At 58.8% G+C, this 15428-nt stretch overlaps 4 protein-coding genes across 5 annotated transcripts; 2 read left to right on the top strand and 2 right to left on the bottom strand.

Annotated features, from left to right (window-relative positions):
• Positions 1-515: 515 nt before the first annotated feature.
• On the bottom strand, positions 516-4223 carry GGTG_09626 (nitrate transporter). Its single transcript, XM_009227480.1, has 4 exons — positions 3422-4223; positions 2428-3262; positions 2014-2304; positions 516-1916 (listed from the first exon to the last, which is right to left on the bottom strand). Exons 2-4 carry the CDS (start codon positions 2602-2604, stop codon positions 834-836), a joined length of 1551 nt encoding a protein of 516 aa, XP_009225744.1. The 5' UTR covers positions 2605-3262; positions 3422-4223; the 3' UTR covers positions 516-833.
• GGTG_09627 (hypothetical protein) lies at positions 4046-4976 on the top strand (the record flags this gene model as incomplete). Its single annotated transcript, XM_009227481.1, has 2 exons — positions 4046-4110; positions 4634-4976. The coding sequence occupies 2 exons, from the start codon at positions 4046-4048 to the stop codon at positions 4974-4976; spliced, it is 408 nt and encodes a 135-aa protein (XP_009225745.1).
• A 2154-nt stretch (positions 4977-7130) lies between these two features.
• GGTG_09628 lies at positions 7131-12537 on the top strand. 2 transcript variants are annotated; one of them, XM_009227483.1, is made up of 2 exons: positions 7131-8960; positions 9894-12537. In XM_009227483.1, exons 1-2 carry the CDS (start codon positions 7502-7504, stop codon positions 11825-11827), a joined length of 3393 nt encoding a protein of 1130 aa, XP_009225747.1. In that variant the 5' UTR covers positions 7131-7501; the 3' UTR covers positions 11828-12537. The 2 variants fall into 2 exon arrangements, with proteins under 2 accessions (XP_009225747.1, XP_009225746.1); XM_009227482.1 differs by having other exon boundaries at positions 7131-12537.
• Positions 12492-14372, bottom strand: GGTG_09629 (hypothetical protein). The gene has a single exon (XM_009227484.1). It carries the CDS (start codon positions 14347-14349, stop codon positions 12754-12756), a length of 1596 nt encoding a protein of 531 aa, XP_009225748.1. The 5' UTR covers positions 14350-14372; the 3' UTR covers positions 12492-12753.
• Positions 14373-15428: the final 1056 nt, after the last annotated feature.

Genomic DNA, 15428 nt, shown 5'->3' on the forward strand with positions numbered 1-15428 from the left:
GCCCGCCCCGCGCTATTTTCTCTCTTCTTCTTGTCCGCCCCCTGTGCTTCCTTTTGCTCGCTTACCGTGCCGTGCCTCGCCCCCCCCTTTCCTTTTCCCGAGTCGCCAGTCTTGTGCGATCTTGGCATGTCGCACGGCCATGAGAGCCGAAGACTCGTTTGCCCCCTGGCCAAGGTACCTCTACGGCACAAGCAACCGGACAGATAATGACGACCGACCGCACGCGCAGATCTCCCGGTGAGGGCACACCACCGTCTGAGCGGCAGTGACGACGGTTTTTTTTTTTTTTTGCCGCTTTCTTGGCTATTACCCAAGGACATGTTCTGGACCCGCCTATGCCTGCGGACAATATTGCTTTTTAGAACCGCCATTTGCGCTGCAAAATAGGAGCCAAGTTGTGGGGGAACAAAGGAGCCGCATCCTGTCAAACCTGCATTGCAAAACGTTGCACAAACTCAGCCAACCGATATTGGAGGCTCGAGGCCCCTGCACGAATTTGCCAGGCTTACAATCGGTGCAGAGGAATGGCGGCATTGATTGTTCAGGATTCAATAACATTTTGGGACCCAAGGATAAGCACATTTCCCTCTATTGATGAGTATTGAACGCCACTGCGCCAATCCCGCGCATTCTATGCCTGTACAATTGTGAAAATCCAACTAATTCAAGTTTCCGGCTACCCAAACAAGAGCTCATCTGTCCTATTTGCTCCCAGAAAATGCCCAACGCCCCCTCTTGTTGTAACCAACCATCACGGGAAGATAAAAGAGAGAAGAAAAAAAAACAACAACAGGCAAACACTGGAAACTATTCAAAACGACAATAATCAGCACCTAATGGCCACCAACCTGGCCCTTGGGCAGTGGTGGGATCCAGCACGTGAGCAGGTTGAGGGCGATGTGGATGATGCCAATCATCCAGATGGCGCCGGCGTAGTTCTTGCCGTCGCCCATGAAGCGGAAGATGATGGCGAAGACGATGCCGCCCAGGTTGCCGCCGGCGCCCGTGATGCCCGAGAGGATGCCGTTGGCGTGCGGGTGCACGTGGGGCACCAGCGCAAAGTTCGCCCCGTTTCCGGCCTCGTGGAAGACAGCCATGAGCGCGATGAGGCCGAACATGGTCGACTGGTCGTGCGGGTCCAGGCGCCCGATGAGGATGAGCAGCGCCCCGGTGACGATGCCCGTCACGTGGATCCAGCCCTTCTTGAGCCACAGGTTGCGCCCGCCCATGTTGTAGAGGAGGTCGCTCACCACGCCTCCGAGCGGCCGCGTGACAAAGTTCATGAAGCCGAACATGGCCGCCCAGTTGGAGGCACCCGTCTGACCCAGCCCGGGAAAGTTCTTGAGGTAGTAGGAGCTGAGGATGGAGTTGATGGCGAGCTCGCCGCCGAAGGAGCAGAAGTACGTGGCCACGTGCATAATCGTCTGCGGCGACACCGTGATCCTCAGGCCCTCCTTGAACGTCGGCTTGACCACCACCTCGCCCCGCGCCGTCTCCAGCATCTCCTGCTTGGAGAGAGCGGCCTCGTGGTCCACCACCGGCCCCTCGGTCTTCTCCGGCTTCTTCTCTGCGTCGACACTCCTCTCGGTTTCGGACGGGCGCCTGTCAGCGATGCCGCCGGGGACGTCGACCATGACATCCTCTGTCGCGCCTTGTAATTGCAGGTTCTCCTGCACATGCAGGTGGCGTTCACTCCACTTTCCGGTCGGGGTGTCGGGACAGAGCATGATCAGACCGATGCCAGTGGAGATGGTCATGATGAGAGGCACGATGAAGGTGAGGCGCCACGATAGGCCTGGTGTGTATCCGAGCTTGTGATGGAACGAGTCGAATACGGCCGGCATGATGAAGTAGGTGATGCCGCCGCCGGCGTTTCCGAAGCCGCCCGTGAGAGCGTTTGCTGTGCCGACCACATTCTGCACCGTGTTAGTGTAAGCGCGTGTTCGGGCCTGCAAAGGGTGAATCCAGGGAAAGAAATCCAGGAAAAGAAGGGTTTTGACAAGCCATGCGTACCTTGTCAAAGAAACCGGTCGACCAGACCTGGCAGGGCACGAAGGCTCCACCCAGAATGCCGATAAAGAATCGGCTGATGTAGAGGCCGGTCGCGTTCTGGACAAGAGGTGCAAGACCCAGAGGGATGGACCCGACAAGGAGAAGACCACCAAACACAAGGCGGGATCCCCACATGTCACACAGGGGCCCGGCAATCCCACGCACAAAGAGTGTGGCAACCAGCGATACGATGTTGGAGTTGGCAACTTCGGCAGGGGTGAGCCCCAAGTCCGCCCGGATGGTGACCGTCAACTGTGCAGCCAGACGAAAGATTTGTCAGTTCCGTGCATGCCACCTCCGCTGCTGACATCTGGGGAAGGACAGAGGCATGCCAGGTGGGTTGGATAGGGCTGCGTGGGGGTGGGGTGGACTTACCAGAGGAGGAAACGTGTACCAAGCCCAGAAGGAGATCATGAAGCCAAACCAAGAAAAGAAGAACACGCGGCCGTATATGTTGAGAAGATTCAGCGCCGGGATGGCGCGGGCTTTCCTGTTGATCGGGTTGATCTCAGGGGCCCTGTAGAGGTCCGAGAATTTGAGCTTGACACCCATCTTGGGCAGCCGAGCCGGGCCCGAGAGGATGGCTGAGAGAGAATCTGGTGGGTCCGGGAGGATGATGTCGACAAGTGGGTGTGATGTCGCTGGTCTGGTCGCGCCTTATCCCCGAGTGGTGGTGGGTGCTTATCCGGGAGTGTTGGAATCGAGAGGACTCCCCATCGGCCCATCGGGATAACAGACGTGTCTTTGGCGGTTATATATCTATCTCCCCAGCGACTCACTCCAGCGTGATGGTTTTGAGAGCAAGCCCTGGCGAATTTTGCATCTCCGGGGACGTGAAGTCCAGACAGAGCCCCAGCCGCAAGCTGCCGTGGGCCAATCTAGTACGGGTAGACTTGTGGGGTTGGGGAGGGTCTCTGATGGTCGCCCGAGCCGGAGAAAGACATCCCAGAAGCAAGGCGCCGCCTGGGGCGTGTGGATGGTGATATGTGGGATGGGTGCCCTGGATGAAGTTGGGGCTCGGGTAGCCCAATAATGGATCCTCTTGGAAGCGATCGCGCTACCACGAGATAAGTATCTCGCTGATAACAGGAAACCAGTGGTCAAATGCCGGGCTCAACATGTGTTGACCGCGCGGTATACTAGCGGCGGTAGTGCCACTTGCTTGGTCCCAAGGCGACGATAGCAAGCCGTAATCCACACGCGCTTAGCCCTGTTGCTCGCCCTGACGTCCACCAGTCAGTGTCTGGAGAAAAGAAAACGTCGGTTTGGGTTGGAGTAGCGGACAGACACCCCAGACACAGAGATTGTGACATCAATGATCAGACAGGGTTCTGGTGGGAGGAGGGGGCGTGTAAGCAACAATACTTGCCTTTCAGGTGTGTTTAGAAAATGGAAGAGAATTTTTGAGCTCGTCGGCGACTGGCCAGGCTTTGTTCTTTCTCCCAGGAAGACAGGGATTCGTTTTGTGGTTTAGCGTCCAAAAAATGCCATTTCCTTCCTTGCGTTTGCTTTCCGTCTGGTTTAGTGTGATCTAGCCAACTTGCAGCCCGGCCGTCGACCCAGCCACCGAGGATCGTCCACAAAATGGCGAGGAGGACTGACAGCCTCGAATTGTATCAAGAACATCTCAGAAGTTGGCTGCCCTCCACTGAGGAGTGCCTGGCGCCCTGCTATGTGAGGCGCCACAAGAACATCTGGGGCGCCAGTACTTGGATGGCAAGGTGCTCGCATGGAGGCGTGCTCCGCGTCGGGTCGTGTAGTTCCTTATCTCGACCGAATCTCATGCATCCGAGATAGAGAGGCGGCAGACAGGGATGACATTGGACAGAGGGGTCCCTTATCTTGGGCGGTCGCGGCGTGCGTGTTCCCGCCGGTCCTGAATCGGACCCTGCAAAGATAAGGCACGCTTTTTTCGAACCGCACCCCTAGCCCACCCCAGAACCCGTCGTCGCCCTTTTTCCACAGTGGTGGATATGCGGTCCAGGCTAAGGCGATGCCGCCATGGTGGGAAGATGAGAGTTTTGGCAACGGCGAGCGCATCAACGAGCGGCAGTGGAGGTGAGCACAGTGAGGCTGATTGTCGTCACTCAAGAATGAAAATCCACACAGCCCCGCGCTGGGTGAACCTGCCGGGCTATCTAAACCACTTTTGGCAAGGATCGCAAGCCCGGTGATAAGACCCACATGGCATCAAATCTGTGGATGCTGATGAAAGCTTTTGCGAAGGTCCGTTGTTCGCCTTGAAGCTACTAGATTTTTTGATTTTTTTTTCTCTTTTTCTGCCGCACTTCGAATTGTGTCTACCTGGTAACCAAGCCGTCCCATTTTTCTCTTGGGTTTTCGATCCTTATCTCCTCCTGCAAGTGCGTCATTCTCTCAGTGCTAAGCTCTTGTCAAGCACGCCGTTGCGGTTCAAGCGTTGAACTTTTTCCGTTGCACCGCATGGATCCTCGGCTTGGCGCGGATATGAGCGAGCCAAGCGTTTGTAACGCACTCGCAGAACCTGAAAAACGGGAATTTGTCAAATCGGAACCATATCAAACAGCTGACCTAAGCGCAACGATATCGATCGCCACTCTAGACCCCCACGGTCTGAGTGCCTCCCGTACTCCCCTGAGCCGCCTGATGGCTCGTGCGCCCGGCCGCCTACCTGCCAGCCCAGAAGTGCTGGCTCCGGAGATGCAAAGCTCGATTGTGGCACCACCACCTGCATATCCGGGAACATCCACGGAGAACACACCCCTTGGCCACCGGCCGAAGCTGCCCACAGCTTCCGGAGCGTGATCTTGCGTTGGACGCGCAATCTCGTGGGAGTCTCAGCCGCTGGCATCGACCTGACGGCCGGTACCGGGACAAAGCATGGGGGCATCACCGGAGATCGCTCAGCCGCTCCTCGGCACATGTTCCCAGCACGCCAGCCGTAGTTCCAAGCGCATCGGGTTCCGGCCTGATTGCCTCGCGATTGTCTTGTTGCGCTTCCTCCGCCCCGGATCAATACAACCGGCCTTGGGTTTTGCCTCATTCTCCAGCCGGAGCGTGACTGTAGAGCACGACATGCAACTCGGAGACGTACTGTGTATTCTGTGGGTTGCATTCATGTAGCGCCTTGATTAGGCCCCTATTCCCGACTATTTCCTCCTGCACGGAGCCGAGCTGTGCTGGCAATGCATCGGCGGCCCGACTAGAGTCACGACACGGCGACGGCGATTCAAACAATCAATCTTCTCTTACACGCCCTTTAGCAGCATTCTAGATAAACAACAATCCAACTGCTCGACTGGCAACGTCAATAGTGGAGCTGCAGCACGGGAATGCCCGGCGCGGCGCCAGGGGAAGAAAGCCTGTCGGCTTGGGCTATTTACGTAACAATAACCCTCTGGGGGGTTCCTCTCGCAGCTCCCTCGCCGCGCCACTCACATGCACACCACACAGCGTCCATGGAGAATGCATGGGGCATGGGGGGTATCCTGGACTGCTGGGCTTGTGTGGTGTGGCATCAACTTTTGGAAAGAGCCGCGATGAAAACAACTGGTCAGTGTGCGACTCAAACTACGTCATTGACGCGCAGAGCAACGTAGTATCTTGACTCTGTCGGCCCAACGCTCCCGGATATCGAAAATCGGAACAGCGGCATATGAAAGTTTACTCTTGTCCCGATGCAGGTAATGGATTCTTCCGCGGGATTTGAGTTGGCTTTCCAGCAGGCGCTTCCCGTTTTGTTTGTTGGTTCGCACCGTTGTTTCATGGACCTCACTGAGTATTAGTTCGAGCCCCCTCGTCGACGGCTCCAATATCCGGAGACATCAGGTTTCAGGTTGGAATACATAATTCCACTCAAACTGATCAGTTTCAACCGTTGGAGTGACTGACATGTGAACTAGCCATATCTGCAATGACTGCCACGTGAAAACGATCCGGTGCGCTAGCTGAGGCGACCAGCGATCCGACAGATGGTGTCACTCAAGATAATTCTTATCCGAGCCCCTCGCAATTACAGTCGACATCAGAGCAACAGCCGAGAGTGTGCGACTAGGCCAATGTCACCCCGGCGGCCCCGGTCCCGTGCAAGCCAACTGGCGCTCCGCTGAGGGAGTGCCGACCCACGGCATCGAGGCCGGCTTGACTGTATGCTCGTTACACCACACTCCATTCTCATATAGGTCCGATGTGCAACTCCGCGGGCATTGCCCAGAGGGCTGTCGGGGAGAGATGTGGTGGAGCGCTTGTCTACGTGAAGAAGGCTGGAGAAGCAACGAGTTGACCCGGGTTTGATGCTCTCACGTCGAATGGCTCAGGACGATTTGTGCAACAAAATCTGGGATGTACGCGTATTTCTAGAAGAGAGTGCTTCAATCTGTAACAGCTACACGGGTTGTGTTCCTAGCGCTGCCAGATAGAGAGGTGGTCGACACGGTCAGCTTCAGTATCTGCCCAGGCACCTAGGTAGGTACGCATCCCACCCATCGCTCCGAGCCCTCCTCTGAGCGGACACCTGCGTTGGGCACAGGCTGCAATCCGTCTGCCCAAGTCGACTTTGCAAAGGGCCAAAACCCTACCACCTAGTGCCCTCGAGCTCCCTTGGGTAAGAGGCTCTGTGGTGTGGCAATCGTGTAGACCGGCGACGGCTTTGTTTTGTCCTGGCCCAATCAACATCCACTAGCAGCTGAAAGTTCACAACCTTCCCCTTTTCCACAAACTCGAACCGCAAGACGGGATACGAGGTTTGTGTACCTGATTGTTATGCAAACCGCTGGCTCCGCCCCTCGGCTGTGAATAAAGGGGTATGGCCGAGATTACACGTTATAAAACAAGGCCCCAGCTCAGGAGAAGAACGCCTTCCTTTGGTGCAAAGCCAGACTCCACAAGCCTCAAGGAGACACGGCTGGAGCACGTGACGACAGCGGGCTACGGGCGGTGACAGCAAGGCGCGCAAATGCAGGGCGCGCACGGGCCCGATTGGACACGCGCTGCTCAGCGGCTCGACGCCCTGCCAAGGATGCAACTTGACCTGACGGGAAGCGGGTGACAGGCCCGTGCATGGCCTCGGGCTGGGGTCGGCTGCCCAAGGCCGCGATTCTGCAGTCGAGAAATGAGCTGGACCTGTCGAGCCCTGCCGTGAGGCTGCCCAGCTGTGCTGCCCAGTCAATTACGTGTACATTGACACGACACTGGCCGCCGTCACGCGCCGTCCTACTGGTTTTTTTCCTCCTTGTTGTTTCTTTTTCTTGCCCATCCCATCCAATTGTGCCTGACGTGCTCGCGCAGGGCTGCACCTGCCTCCTCAATATTAGTCGCGACTGCCGCCCCGCCCACCGACTTTTCGTTTCGTTCACCTACACCATCCAATGCTCGGGCGCAACAGCACCACCACCGCCCTTCCGGCTACTATGCAACTTTTGTCCCATTGATTTCGCCGACCTTCAACCCGCGGCCCCCCCAAGCCGACGCCATGGAGTATTCAGACCCGGACAGGCCTCCCTCGAGGGCCAGCAGCTTGCGGTCCGGCCTCCCGACGCTGAAGTCGCGTTTGTCGCTGGGCTTCGACAAGCGCTTTGACGCGACCAAAAAGCTCTTCTCGTCTAAAAAACAGAATCAGAGCCAGGAAAGCCTCAAGCCAGTCCCCGATTCGCCCATGGGCCGGAGGGAGGTCGTGTCGCCCACCCCGAGCTCGTCATCCTCTAACGGTGGAACCAACTCGAAGGGCTCACGAATTCCTCGCCCGCCCTCGGCCCAAGACTCGGCATCAAGGCCGGGATCCGTCTCGAGGCAGGGCTCCGTCTCCCGACAGGGCTCTGTATCCCGCCAAGGCTCGCTGTCGCGCCAGGGCTCAACCTCGAAACGCGTCTCGTTCAGTGTGTCGGAAGCTCTTAAGTTGGCGCGCGCCGAAGAAGACACGAGCTCGATCCAAGGCTCTCCGAGCCCGGCTCCGCGACAATTGCGAGCCCGCGATGATCCGGACAACAATAGCATCGGGAACCTGATATCCAGGCGTCCTCTCACCTTCATGAGGCGCGTATCGACCAGGCAATCTGTCGGTTCGGTGTCTGACGATGACGCTCTTCTCCCCGCGGGCAACAACGATGAAACGTCGAAACCACACGAGCGCGGGCAGTACGACGACGATCGGGAACGCCTAGAAAGCGTCACCAAGACCAGATTCGGATACTCCGACCAGACCAGGCTTGGAGCAAAGACGGCCGAGAGGAACAGGGAGTTGTCTAGGAAGGCTAGCAACGGTAGCCTGGACGGCCACTCGTCCATTCGGCCTCCACGGGAGTGGGGAGCTCTGGCCACCCAAGACGCCGATTTTATTAGGAGACTGACGGTGTCTCCCGAACCTTCAAGTCTCCGCGGGGGCGTTTTGGACGAGAGCCCACCCCTGACCGACCGTGCGCGAGCCCACAAGGACGTCCCGGTCCCATCGATAGAGAGGGATACTCAGCCTGCAGATCGATCTCCAGATAAAAGCTTCGCTTGGCAGGCTGATGCGGATTTCACCGCCACCGACCTTCAGACTTCGGACAGCCCCATGATTAGGGTCAGCAACCCAAGGAGGAACAAGCTCGACGAGCTCAAGGAATTCCAACCGCGAAACACTAGCATCGAGACGCTTAGGCGACGTGAGCAGGAGGCCTGGCTCAAGTATCCTGACGAAACTTTCAACGTCAAGGATGCGATACCCGAGGAATCGGCCGACGAGGACGACGAAGCCAAGCCAGAAGAATCATGGCAGGTCAACAGCAAGAACCGGTTCCTGGAGCGTAAAAACACAAAGCTTTCCGAGATCCGTGCCCGCGAGATCGAGAACCTGAACAGCAGAGCAGTCGCCACCACCCGCCTCGACGAGATCAGATCTAGAAACTCGGAATCTCGCGAGCTATCGCCCGAGGCTATCAGGAAACCCAGCCGTGAGTCGCTTGCTGAGCCCGTCGTTTTGCCCACGCCTGCCCCCGCTCCTCAGCCAAACCCTGCTGCTGCTCCCGAGCCCGAGCCGGCGCTGGCTCCTGAGCCTGAGTCGGCACATGCCCCTGAACCTAAGGCGGCGCTCGCTCCTGAGTCTGAACCGGAAAAGGTTCACGAGTCTGAACCAGCAAACGCTCCTGAGCCTGGGCTGGTGCATGCCCATGAACCTGAGCTGGTGTTAGTCCCGGAGCCGGAGCCTGGGCCTGAGCCTGAGCCCACCCCGGCTCTTGCCCCTGAGCCTGCACCGGCTCTCGCTCCTGAGCCTGCGTCTGTCTCTTCTCCAGAGTTTGCCCCAGAGTCTGCGCCAGTTCTCGAGCCGGAACCAGAGCCTAAGCCTGATTCTGTGCCGGCTGTTGGTCCGGAGCCTGAACTAGCTGTTGTCTCTGAGCCTGAGCCACTCATTGCCCCTGAACCTGAACCGGCTGTTACCCCTGAGATTAAGCTCTCTGTTGCTCCCGAGGTTGAGCCGGTTCTTGTCTCGGCACAGGCTTCTGCTCCTGAGCCTGAGCCTGAGGTGGAGCCAGCGCCGGGCCTTAGCTCTGAGCTTGAGCCTGCTTCCGTTCCTGAGCTCCCGCCTACTTTTGCTCCCGAGCCCAAGTCTGCTTTTGTTCAGGAGCTTGAGCGGGCTCTTGTGTCTGGACCTGAGCCTGAGCCTGGGCCTGAGCATGCTTTTGTTTTCGAGCCCAAGCCAGCCGTTGCTATTCAGCCCTGGCCGGCCGTCGCTCCTGAGCCCAAGCCTGCTTTTGTTTCCGAGGCAGAGGCAGAGGTTGAGCCTGCGCCGGCTCTAACTCTTGAGCCCGCCCCCGAACCCACTCCCGAATCCGAGCCCGTCACTATCAGTACCGAGAAAAATTCTGACGTGGCAGAAACTCATGCAGAAGCGACCATCCCCGATGTTGGGACCGAGGATCGTGAAGGAGACGAGCAAGTTCATGATGCGAGAGCCGTCACCCTCCGAAGAGCAAGTGCTGGCCAGGCCGCTATGGAGAGCGAGAAGGACCGGGACAGTTTGGATGACTATCGCCGTCGTTCCAAATCACATTCAAGGGACAATTCTAGAGACTTGCTGAGAAGGCTGGCCAGGGCTGCCAGCAAAAGCCCCTCGCCTGAACAGCAGGCGCCCAGGGAATACCTTGACCTCGCGCAAGCTGTAGAGGACCGTGTCGAGCCAGTGTCTCTTGGCGATTTACCTACCCCCCTCGAGGAGAAGAGCAATGTCATGGAGAGGCTGCAGGCATCGGCGCCCCGTGGCCTGATTAACGAAGCTAAGGTCTTCGCCAGTACCAGCCACATACGTCGGGCCTCGATGGGTGGCGATTCGCGGTCTTCGAAACGATCTAGCGCGGTTAACTCCGAGTCGGACCCGACAGATCGAATCACGGCCGAGGCGATGCTGTTCGCTCCTGGGGAGAACCAATCAGAACGGGGATCCATGAGGGCACCTTCCTCGGTGGGCCCCAGCGATAACGACGATGATCTGGGAGAAACCCCACGGCCCGTCAAGCAGGACCCGCTTACCATGCCTACACCTCGAGTCACCGGTGCCTTTGTCGAGACGCCGGCGACGCTCAAGGTCGAGAGGCCCGAGCCGAAGTCCGAGCCTGATGCCCAGACCATCAGGCAGAGGGCGAGGGCGCCGTCTGCCCTCGATGGCTCATCCCTCTTCCGCCACCAAAAACGATCGAGCTTATCGGCGCTTAAGAAGCCAACCGACGAGAATACCGGCCGTTCGACTGGGGTTTCTTCACGCGCGCGTACCAGGTCACTCTCGCGCGTGGGGTCACCCACCAGGTCAACCTCTCGCGTGGGGTCACCGTTGGTCAACTCCTTCAAGCTCCCTAGTGCCAAGGACGACCTCCTCGAGATCCAGCGCAAGCACCAGGGTGACGACGACACTCTTGATAACCTAGACGAGCTATTTGCATCCGAGGCCGCGGACGCCCTCTTGGATGTGGAGCAGAGCCCAGAACCCTCCAGAGGAAGCCCGACCAGAGTCAAGAGGGAGCCGAGTAAGAAGGAGTCGGTCAAGAAGGAGCCAGACCTCGATTGGGAGGCCGAGGAGTTTAGGCGCATGGGCGAGCGACTACAGACAGGTCTGCTCAGCATCCAAACGGCCAAGAAGGGCATCGAGCGGCTCGAGGACCGTATTTCCCAGTCCGAGGCGAAGACGACTCACGAGCACGCTCCCGGTGTGAAGCCGGCCGATTGCGCACTCTGCAAGGGCCATGAGCCAAGGGCGACGGTAACATATGTGCACTTTGCGCTGCCGCGCTTGTTTTACCGCCAGCCCCGGTTCAGGCTCTCGCTTCTCGGCACGTTTCTGTGCCTGCTGCTAGCCTGGCTTTGCGCAGAGTCGACCATGTGCTCGTACTACTGCCGCCCGGAGGCGTGTGGTCCCGGCGAAGACTGTACGTGGTCGCCAGACGACCCCTTTTTTGGCTACTCGCTCCCCGTGAAGCTGGACCAGTGGACCACGGGCGGATCCGGTCGGGTGCTGGTCAACAAGCTGAACGAGGAGGTCGGCGACCTGGCGGCCAACGCTTGGGCCGCCGTCAGGGGCATCGACATTGCCGCCTTGGACACAAGGGCCATGGACTTTGAGCAGCGCCGGCGCCACCGCAGGAGGCTCAGAAAGCGCGGTCTCGTCAAGACGTGGATGCCTCCCGCCGAGCACAAGGCGACGATGGACTCCTGGGCTCAGGCGACCAAGGAGCGGGAGCGCGCCTACGCCATGAGGGATATGGGTTACGACATTGGCGACGGCCTGGGCAGCGAGTCCATGGACGGGGACAGGAAGGTGTCGAGCCGGTAAACGCTGTTCTGCTTTATTCTTGATGACGACTGATCGTTTTGTCTCCTTTTCTCAACTTTTTTTCTTTGTACCTTTTCCCTCTTTGGTCATCTCGTCGTACTCTTGTCTACACTGGTTTGCGCCGCTCTTACTACTCTGGTCTCACTTGACACCCAAGTCGAGAGCTTTGCGTCCAGCAAACACACCAACCCATTCTGTACAGCCCATCGTGGCTAAATAGCTGTGGTTGACGGGCTTGACGAGAGCCAGCCACTTGCATTTTACGACCAACTCATCCAACCAGAGTTCTTCCTAACATACACTCACTGCATATCTCCCCTTCTTCTTCTCCTCGATCTCCCTTTCTTGTTCCCTTCATTCTGTTCTCTTTCTGCTTACTCCTGCTACATATCTTTGTATTCGACATATGATATTGTATTTGCCATTTCACGTCCCAGATCGCGATTGTCTTTACGGCTCTTGTGCCGCCTCCTTCCCCTTGTCGTTGTGTGTTTGGAGCGGAGTGAGGATTCGGCGTCGTTTGGACAGAGGAGATTGAATACGTCACGGGGATATTGATGATGCCAGCATGACAGATTGGTAGCACCTACGTTGTTCACCTTTTGACAAGTAAAATAAAGAGAAAAAAGGGAGGCGCCGGGTGATCCCGGGAGCCTCGCCATGCCTTTTAATGTCTAAAATCATGTGTCGTCATTTTTGGATATGGAAGAAAGTGAAGGTGCCAACCAGGCACCCAAGGCCTCCTGTCGCCGTTATCGTCACCATTTCTCATCCAAGCGCGTCTGTAATCCCACCCCTCAAGCTCTTGCTCAAAATATCACTTTCCTGGCCCGTTTCAGCCAACGAAACTCTTCTCCGTGCGGTCGCTGGCAAAGTGGGCGAGGCGGTGCCGCCCCAGTTGTGGACGCCGGGGGGTGGGTTGTGCCTCAAGGCAGCGCCTGTTTCTTAGCCACGGGCTGCTCCTCGCACCGCGGGGCGTCGTCGGAAGAGGACGCCGACGCCGCCGCCGCCGACGCCGCCGACCCCCCGTCCTGGGCCTTGCGCTTCAGGTCCTTGAGCCGCATGGCCTCGGCGATGCGCCTCTGGTTGGCCTCCCAGGCGATGGGTGCGGCGTCCCGCCACCGCCCGGCCGCGAAGACGGCCGCGTCCTCGACGAGCCAGAGGCCGTCGCGGTCGCGGCGCGGGACGAAGCCGCCGAGGATGTCGTCGTCGTCGTCGCCGCCCTCTTCGTCCAGGACGACGCGGCGCAGCGCGGCGACGAGGGCGCTGCGGCTGCGGCCGCTGCCGTTGTTGTAGCCCGGCAGGCGCTCGCACTCGTCGGCGGGCACGGCGGCCTTGACGGCCTCGACGAGGGCCAGGCGCTGGCGCTCCCTGCGCCACGCCGCTAGCCGCTCGTCGTACTCGAGGGCCGCGGCGGGGAAGCGCGCGAGCAGCTCGGCGCGCACGGCGTCGCGTAGGTCCTCCTTGGTTGCGGCCGTGCTGGCTGTCGAGCCGCCGTTGTCGCCCGACGGCGGCGGCGGTGGCGGTGGCGGTGGCGGTGGTGGAGGGTAGAGCCCGGCGGCGCGGCAGCGAGGGATGAAGTCATCGATCCAGGCGCGGAACAGCGGGCGCACCTTCATGCGGCGCCGGTCGTTGGACTTGAGCGTCTGCCGCGTGTCGCCGTGGGCCGTCGAGCTGGGGCGGCCGTGTGCGTCGAGTTCCCGCAGGAGCTTCTGTCGCTGCGGGCTATCCTGCGCGTCGTTGTCGCCGCCGCCGCCGCCGGGTGGATCTGGCGAGACGTAAAAGAAGCGGCAGCTGGTGACGTAGTCGAAGAGGCCCTCGTACGAAGCGAACGGGCGGTCCCACTGCCCTTCGTCGTCGGGCAGGCCCAGGACGTCGAGGGCGACGTGCGGGTCGTCTGTGAGCAGGACCCGCGCCCTCTTCCTGTCGATCGCCTCGATCTCAGGGATGCGCAACCACAGGGCCGTCTCGTCGGCCGTGAGGCCCAGCGGTCGGATCATGCTGCCGAGTATGCTCCAGATGTCGCCGTGGGCGTGGCGAAAGGCCATCCAACGCAGCCCCGCTTCCGACACGCAGATTTGGACGTCGAGCTGGACGAACGTTTCGTTTTCTTTCTGTGCTTCATCACTGCCGCTGGCATTACCGCCTTCGCTACCGTCGATGAGTCTGGGCCAGGGGAGCGCAAGGTGGGCTGAGCTGTCGTGCAGATTGAGGATCTTGTGCTTTGCGCCGAGTGCGTCTATTATCTGCCCCCACACGGCAGGGACGCCCTCTTCACCAGCAGGCCGAATCTCGGCATTATCAGGGGCGACCTCATCGGCGCTGAGAGCTTGCTCCAACGGGTCGGCGACTAGGATGTCGACGTCACCAAAGTCGGCCTTGGCGGGGCCGTCGACGGGCGTGCAGACGACGCGAAAGAGCTTGCGAAGTGCCGCCTGGGAGCTCTGCACCATGTGATGATAGACGGCGGGCGGCATGCGAGGCGTCTGCAGGCCTCGGGCGGCAAAAATATTGCCACCCATTGTCGGCAGCCTCTACCCCCGGGAATCCTCTTTGGACAAGCCGTGCGGTGGTATGGATGGATATCTGGCGCTGTGGGAGCCAAAGCGATTGTTTTTTTTCTCGAGTGCCTAGTCCACTACGGAGGTTCTCCCTCGACGGGTATAAGAAGGAGTAGTCAAGGTTCGGCAAGTGAATGGTGGTCAGGCCAGGACTCTGGTCGGAAGCTGGTGGTGAATGAAAGGGCCGAAGTCACGGCCGTCAGATATCGTTGGCTGAAGATTGTGTGAGCTAGACGAGACGATTTATATTGCCCGCCTTTATCCAGACGTCGCCCAGAGTTTCCAGTGTGGCATTCTGCAATGGGAAGCGTCCGAACCGTGACAGGCCAAGCAGGATACCGCATATGGCAAACTGGGGAGGCTGCATGGGATCGAGCTGAGTGATTTTCGGGGACAGCCGCGAGGGGCGCAGGGAAGTTGCATATGCCGGCCAACAAAGGCGGCCTACCCGTCCAATGGCAGGGCAGCCACCCTTGCTTCCAAAGGCAATCGGGGGCCAGCCGCCCAGCTTATTATCCAATGTTGGGTTTCCATTGTTGGGTTTGGCTTCTGTGGGTGTCCGCTTTTGCCTCCTCCAAACCCCGGCTCGGAAAATCGCCTTGTTTGCGGTTGACTTTAGGTTGCCGGCTTAGTAACTTGGCGAGTGGCGTGTCTGTTTCTTCCATCCGTTGTGGTACAGAATCAACACCAAGCAGCAGGCAGGCACAACCAGGTCTAGATCGGTCTTTGATCTCCCGTGGGAGCTTTGGCGGGAACCTACCTCACCGGGAAAACCAACTGTTGGGTGGTTTGTCCCGTGCTGGGTGGGACTCACGCTCCATCTAGTAGGGACGATCACTACCAAAAACAAAATCATTTGCGGGAGGGGCTTGTCAAGCCACCTATCCGAAGTTGTGCGGCCCCTGAATCTCTAGGGACTTGCTTCTCTTGCTCCACTTTAGTTCAATCGCAGAATGGGAAACACATACCAAGACAGTACGCAAGGCAGCAAGTGGGAAAGAATCAGCAGGACACATACCAGCTGTCATGGCTTCATGTCC

This window comes from Gaeumannomyces tritici (assembly GCF_000145635.1).
Source record: "Gaeumannomyces tritici R3-111a-1 unplaced genomic scaffold supercont2.5, whole genome shotgun sequence".
Classification (NCBI taxonomy): Eukaryota; Fungi; Ascomycota; class Sordariomycetes; order Magnaporthales; family Magnaporthaceae; genus Gaeumannomyces; species Gaeumannomyces tritici.

Coding starts and splice junctions, on each gene's coding strand:
- GGTG_09626 (XM_009227480.1), bottom strand. CDS start 2,604: ATGGGTGTCAAGCTCAAATTCTCGGACCTCTACAGGGCCCCTGAGATC. Junction 2,305..2,427: donor GGTACACGTTTCCTCCTCTG/GTAAGTCCACCC, acceptor CTGGCTGCACAG/TTGACGGTCACCATCCGGGC. Junction 1,917..2,013: donor CGACCGGTTTCTTTGACAAG/GTACGCATGGCT, acceptor AACACGGTGCAG/AATGTGGTCGGCACAGCAAA.
- GGTG_09628 (XM_009227482.1), top strand. CDS start 7,502: ATGGAGTATTCAGACCCGGACAGGCCTCCCTCGAGGGCCAGCAGCTTG.
- GGTG_09629 (XM_009227484.1), bottom strand. CDS start 14,349: ATGGGTGGCAATATTTTTGCCGCCCGAGGCCTGCAGACGCCTCGCATG.